At 38.5% G+C, this 6,954-nt stretch overlaps 1 protein-coding gene across 3 annotated transcripts in view; it reads left to right on the forward strand.

The window, feature by feature from the left end:
• Positions 1–5,244, forward strand: part of chata (choline O-acetyltransferase a) — a 9,356-nt gene extending 4,112 nt beyond the window's left edge. For all 3 annotated transcript variants that reach the window (XM_005744812.1, XM_005744814.1, XM_005744813.1), the window contains exons 7-15: positions 1,079–1,256; positions 1,347–1,516; positions 2,243–2,343; positions 2,451–2,579; positions 2,670–2,792; positions 2,876–3,017; positions 3,263–3,325; positions 3,405–3,542; positions 4,058–5,244. In XM_005744812.1, coding sequence (XP_005744869.1) covers positions 1,079–1,256; positions 1,347–1,516; positions 2,243–2,343; positions 2,451–2,579; positions 2,670–2,792; positions 2,876–3,017; positions 3,263–3,325; positions 3,405–3,542; positions 4,058–4,489 — 1,476 coding nt within the window. In that variant the 3' untranslated portion in view covers positions 4,490–5,244. The remainder of the gene's footprint in view (positions 1–1,078; positions 1,257–1,346; positions 1,517–2,242; positions 2,344–2,450; positions 2,580–2,669; positions 2,793–2,875; positions 3,018–3,262; positions 3,326–3,404; positions 3,543–4,057) is intronic.
• The last annotated feature ends 1,710 nt before the right edge of the window (positions 5,245–6,954 follow it).

Consider the following 6,954-nt stretch of genomic DNA (forward strand, 5'->3'; position numbering starts at 1 on the left):
TAATGAAAACAGAACAGATCACTTCACAATAGGGGTGACACAGTGGTGCAGTGGTTAGCATTGTCACCTCACAGTAAGACTGTTACTAGTTTGAACCTACTGTAGTAAGAAGAAATTCCTTTTGATGTAACTAGGTCGGGCTTTTCTGTGTGAAGTCTGCCTGTTCTCCTCATGTCTGTGCAGATTTCCTCCCACAGCCCACAAACAGACTTGTTAGGTTTGGTTGTTCTAAATTGGCTGTCTGTGATGGAAACTTGATGTTTACTTGAATTAAGATCATCACATCCAACTAGATTTAATAAAGAGTGTAAATAAACTAAGACTTTATTATCAGTTGAGCTAAAACAAACGGTAATTAGGAAAGAAAGAAAGAAAATCGTTTTTCTTTCTTTCTTGCAATAATGGATTGCATTTATACAGCGCTTTTCGGGGCCCTCAAAGCGCTTTACAATTCCACTATTCATTCACTCTCACATTCACACACTGGTGGAGGCAAGCTACAGTTGTAGCCGCAGCTGCCCTGGGGCAGACTGACAGAAGCGAGGCTGCCATATCACGCCATCGGCCCCTCTGGCCATCACCAGTAGGCGGTAGGTGAAGTGTCTTGCCCAAGGACACAACGACCGAGACTGTCCGAGCCAGGGCTCGAACCGGCAACCTTCCGGTTACAAGATGTCTGTGAAGGTTCTCAGTCATCCAGGTCATCGTAGTCAAAGGAGCTTGCAAAGAAAAGCGTCTGGACTTCTTTGCAAGCTCCTTTGACTTCCGGTTACAAGACAAACATCCAACTCTTTGCGCCACATCGCCCTTATATTATGTGACCCACTATTTGTTACACTTGCAGTTTTTCTGTGGCTTTAAACTGCTTCTGTGGGAGTCATACCATCTGTGCAGGTACTCCTTGTTCTTCTTGTTCTTTGTGGCTCTGGCTAAGCTCAATGCTGCTAAAAGAATCACTTGGATGTTATTTCAAAATGGCAGGAAATTCTGAAACAATGCATATGTCCACATGATTAGGAAAGTTAGTCAGTACCAAAGATTCCTAAAACTTTGTGGCTAATCTGAACCTTTTGTCCAGTTCTTTGTGCTGGATGTGATGATCAACTTCCGGCAACTGAATCAAAGAGATTTGCTGACTCAGCTGGAGAAGATTGTCAAGATGGCTGACAACGAAGAAGAGCAGCTTCCTCCTATAGGGCTTCTCACTTCAGATGGACGGACAGAGTGGGCTGAGTCTCGTAGTGTACTAATGAGAGGTACATTTCAAAAGGGATTTTATGTGGACTGCCAATAAAAACTCTCTTTTATATGAGGTGCCTCTCAGATGGACTTTTGTTTTCCTGTAGAGTCTACCAACAGGGACTCGCTGGACATGATTGAGCGTTGTCTGTGTCTCGTCTGTCTGGACGACGCAAGTGGACCTGAACTTAGTGACACCAAACGAGCCATGTTGATGCTGCATGGAGGTGGATTGACAAAGAATGGAGGCAACCGCTGGTATGATAAGCCAATGCAGGTAAGTGAACACATTTATCAACAAAAAAGGTTAAATTAATGTTTGTTTTATTAACTTTTTGTACATTCTGTGTGGAGACCAAAATTCTGAGTGATGTTTGTTATTAAGGGAAAGAAAACTCTGAAGAAAACGTGGGAACTGTCTAAAATAACAAAACCCATGTAATGATACTGAAAGATAAGATACGATAAGATATCTGATGTCCAAAGTGAACAATATTTTTGGAGATAATTTATTTCAGGAGCAGGACCACACCTCTATGCACGCCCCTTTCAGTTCTCTGTCAGCCCAGCAACCACCACCAGTCCCCACTGAGGCCCCAAACCACAGCCTCAACTCATGATCAAAGCCATCTGCCATTATCTAATAGAAACACTGTCAAACCTGAATGAGGAAGTTTTTTTGCCTTCTTAATGCGGAAAATTAAATGAACAAATTCATGTTGATTTCTCAAAGCATTAAAGGATATAACTAACCAGTTCCATGGCCAATTAAGGAAATGCAAATTAAAAGTGGACGTTCCACTGGATTTAAAGCCGTCATCTCACAAAATGGCAAAATAATTTAGTTTACTCAGGATTTCTTCACTTTAGGGGGTAATGTATGGATGTAAGAACATGTATTTGGAGCAAACAGTGCAGAGGTGCAGCAATCAAAAATTAATATTATTAAACATTTCAGTCCAACTCAAGAAAACAACCCCTGAAAACAACCTTTCTGTAACAGTTTATTGTAGGAGCTGATGGCTGCTGTGGAGTCGTGTGTGAACACTCTGCATTTGAAGGAATTGTCCTTGTGCAGTGCACAGAGTATCTCCTCAAATGCATGTGAGAAATGACACACATCTGATTTTGGAAGTGTGCAGTATATTTGAGTTACATGTTTTAAAACAAGACTATTATAAATAAATGCTCCATTTATTTCTACTCATAAGGATTGGGAGTCCATCAAAGCTGGTCAGAGCTGCAAGTGTGAGCGAGCTGCCTGCGCCACGCAGACTCCGCTGGAAATGCACTCCTGAAATTCACAAGCTCATCACATCTGCTGCTGATAAACTCCAGAGGTGTGGTTTTCTTTAGTTCCTTGTCATTTGAAGAGATTAATTAATATGAGAAGCGCATGATTTAAATAAAATGTATTCTTATTTTGTCAGAATGGTAAAGAATCTGGATATAAATGTCCACAAGTTCCATGATTACGGGAAAGGGTTTATCAAGAAGCAGAAGATGAGTCCAGATGCCTACATCCAGCTTGCTCTTCAGTTAGGCTTCTACAGGTAAAAAATTTTTTTAAAAAATAGTCATCTTACAGAACTGATTAAACTTACCTACATTTTGTTCTCCCTGTACATGACTGCAGGTGTCATGGCAGACCGGTGTCCACCTATGAGAGTGCTTCTCTACGTCGTTTTCAGCAAGGCAGAGTAGACAACATTCGCTCAGCAACACCTGAAGCCTTTGCCTTTGTCAAAGCAATGACTGAAGGGAAAAACAGCACAAGTGTAGGTTGTTTTTATGCAGAAACTAAAGTCATACTGTGACTCAAATAAAAGCTGCTACAGGTTTAAATTAATTTTGAGTGGCTTAATCAGTTTGAGTTTTTTTTTTTGGGGGGGGGGGGGGTTCAGTAATGCTATTCTGTTTTTTATTGGCTTTTTCCTTGATGTATTCAAGCATGAAAATGTACTTACTGTAAATTAATGACCTTAAAGACTAAGCACTGACTGTCAGTTGTTTACTTCTCCAGGACACAGAAAAGATGGAACTGTTGAAAGGAGCCATAACTGCACAGACCAATTATACACGTCTGGTAATTATTCTCTTCTTCCAGATTTCTATGACAGAGACTCACATTAAATAAATGCAGTAACATACTTTCTATTTTTCAGGCTATTACAGGGATGGCAATAGACAATCACCTACTAGGGCTGCGTGAAATTGCACATGAAATGAAGATGGGGAAGCTCGAAATGTTCAAAGACGAAGCCTATCTCATCAGTAATCAGTTCATTCTCTCTACAAGTCAGGTATGTGCATGTAATTTTGGAATAAAATGATTCATATTTTAAAATTCAGTTCAATTCAATTATATTTATAAGGTGCCAATTCACAACAACAGCCACCTCAAGGCACTTCATACTGTAATATAAAAATAAAAAAAAACATGACATGATCCTCTGTGAGCATGCACTTGGTGACAGTGGGAAGGAAAAACTCCCTTTTAACAGGAAGAAACTAAAAGAAAGTGGGACAGCCATCTACCCTGACCTTTGATCTGTATTAATACATCGTAACACTGCAGTTACTACAATGGTCATGCCCTTCTTGTTTATTCTTTATAAAATTTCTATATTGTAACACAAAAATGGTAACTGGTTGTTTGAACTAAAACTACAGTTTAGGGTTTCCTTGTAATGAATGAGGAAAAACATAATAACACAAATCAGTCTCACTACCTACCTAAACCTTTCCTAGAGCAGTATTTCATCACACCAGTAAAGCTTCTAGTAGTTTAAGACTGAAGCATTTACTCTTCCCTCAGGTTCCCACTACTGTTGAAATGTTCTGCTGCTATGGACCCGTGGTTCCAAACGGATACGGTGCGTGCTACAACCCTCAGTCAGACCATATTATCTTCTCCGTGTCCAGTTTCCATGAGAGCCAACAGACATGTTCAGCAGAATTTGTAAAGTGCTTGGCGCAGGGACTTCGGGACGTAAGGGATCTGTGCAATAAATGCAACACTGACTGCGCTGCCACAGAGGAAAGAAAGGGCCAGACACAGAAGGCACACACACAGACCGAAACAAAGTGGGAGGAAAAATCCCCCCAGAGACCATCTGATTTGACTAAAAACAAGCAAACAGTCCCACAGGTTCTGGTGAAGACAACAGACCAGAGTAGCGTGGAGGCCCAAACTCAGACGCTACCACACGGAGAGGCACAGCCTCTGAGCAAAATTAGTAAATCATAGGAAACTGTCAGTGCCTGTGGTAATAGTGGTGATGTGATATTAAATGTGTTTTTCTGTGCTGCAATAATGTATTAGTAAGTCAATTTTAAAATATACACTGTACAAGCTGTGATACAAAATGTCATGTACATATTTATTGTTGTAGAAGATGCTTTTTCCAGGAATTGAAATGTGGCTACTACAGGATACATGTAGCTGAGAGTTAGTGAGTTAGTGCCACACGAATGGGTAAACCTGACATGAATCAGCCAAAGAAAGAAGTTTATTTATTGCTGACCAACAGGCCTTAGAGTAAGGTTAGTGGGAAATATTGAAAAAAAGGAAAACGAGAGATGCAAACACTGGAGGTTCATTCGTATTATCACATCTCTGCATCATCTTTGCCGTCAGTCAGTTTGACAAAGCAAAAGCAGGCTGTGAGTTATGCCAAACGGCTGATTGTCTCACAGTGTCAACCTGCAAATTGCATGCTGCTATCTAATGATTTTCTGAAGACCAGAAAACAGCAATCTTCTCCTTGTGTTGTCTTCATAAATTCTTGTGTCTGTTGTACCAGTACCATGTGCCAATACATCTGCTCAAAAAACAAAGTATCCTTTTATAAAATCCTCTTCATACTGTTCTGTACTCCTTATACTGGGACTCACACTGTGCTTGTGTACATAATAAATCCAATGTAGCCGTCCAAGATTTTATAAGGATACTTTATAGTTAGCCTAAAGAATGTTAAGTTGAACCAAATGTGTAAAGTTTTGAGCAGAATATTTCAATTAAAAATTAAGTTATTTATTTTTGTATCATATACAAATATATCTATATATATATATAATGTTATAGAGAAGTAATCTGAAAAGTAAATATATAAAGGTTACTAACCAAAGGTGTTCACTGTATTGATGACTGTCAAAGTACTGTAATTAAAAGGCGCTGCTAATGAATAAAAGGAACAATTTAAAATGGTATCTTGCTATTAAGAGTTGAAGCATATTTCATGTTTAGTTATTTTTTTTAACCTCATATGTTTTATTATCACATGCACTACACTGCATGACAAGTTTCTCACATGAAAATGGCAATCATTTTGACCGTAAACAATGATCACCATATAGTCTGGTCCATAATTCACTGAACAAGATACATTTTTGCAGTTTTGCCTCAAACAATCAAGACGTGATTGAAGTGCAGAGTTTCAGCTTTAGTTCAAAGGGGTTTCATAAAGATTTGAAATAACTGTTTAGGAATTACACACATTTTCATACATAGTCACCCATTTCCAGAGACTTCAAATTAATTGGACAATGGTTTGTTTAGCTGATTCCAAGTGTTAAACATGCATCGAGTAGCTTTACACTGGAATTCACAATTCAAGTTCCAACGGGGTGTCAATATAAGTGAAACAGTCCATCATCAGGCTGAAAAACAAGAAAAAACTATTGGAGATACTTGAAAAGCTTTAGGATTGACCAAATCAACAATCTGATATAGTCTTTAAAAAAAAGGAATGCACTGGCCAACAACACAAAAAGGCCTGAAATACCAGAAGCAATAACAGAATTGCATTTCATTGGTTTAAAAAAAACCCAACTTCACAACATCTAACAAAGTTAAGAACATTTTCAAGGAGGTAATCATTATCAAAGTCTACAATAAAGAGATGCCTTCACAAATATAAATATAAAGGGTTTGCAGCTAGCGGCAAACCACTAATAGTTCAAATGATGACTTCAGATGATCTCCATCCAAGTGCTGAAACAGTCTTGATATTTTGTCATTTTGTCTAATCCCCTTTGAGACCTTGAAAATGGGACTAAAAGTATCTGTTATTCCAAAGTAGCTAATACAATATTTTTTGTCTCTAATTTAAAAGCAAAAAGTCTGCAATTACATTACATATTGATTGTATTGATAGTGTGATGTAAATTTACTGTTGTGGTGTGCACAGGCAGAATTTGAAAAACTGTGTCTTTGTCCAATAAATATTGGACATAACTGTAACCATAAATGTCCGCTGTTAGAACCAAAACTCAATCCTCTGATTTAATAAATCACATTAATATAGCAGATTTTTTTTTTTACAGTAAATTTTAAAGCAATGTTCCTTTTGAACATAACCTCTTTTAGAAAGGTTCCACTTAGCTTCTTAACAAAATCATTTATTGAAATACATACTGACCTTAAGAGGCTCCTGCAGGCAACCAGTTGATTTGAGCCGAGTTTATGTAGTGATCAGTTACTCCAGACCATTGTATGGTTGGGCCATCCTGGAGGAGCTACCTGTGCAACCTGATTGGGTTATAGGTAATATCTCTTGATATCAGCAGTGAGAAGGACAGCAGCAAAAAGCAAAACTAAAGAAAAATCAGCCCAGATCAATAACGGGCTAATTTCTTTGAAAAGTATGTATGTCTTGGTGTGAACATTTGTAATAAACACTGATCAGCAGTGAGTCTGCGGTGGCGCAGAAA

This window comes from Pundamilia nyererei, unplaced genomic scaffold (assembly GCF_000239375.1).
Source record: "Pundamilia nyererei isolate P.nyererei 1_Seehausen unplaced genomic scaffold, PunNye1.0 scaffold00149, whole genome shotgun sequence".
Classification (NCBI taxonomy): Eukaryota; Metazoa; Chordata; class Actinopteri; order Cichliformes; family Cichlidae; genus Pundamilia; species Pundamilia nyererei.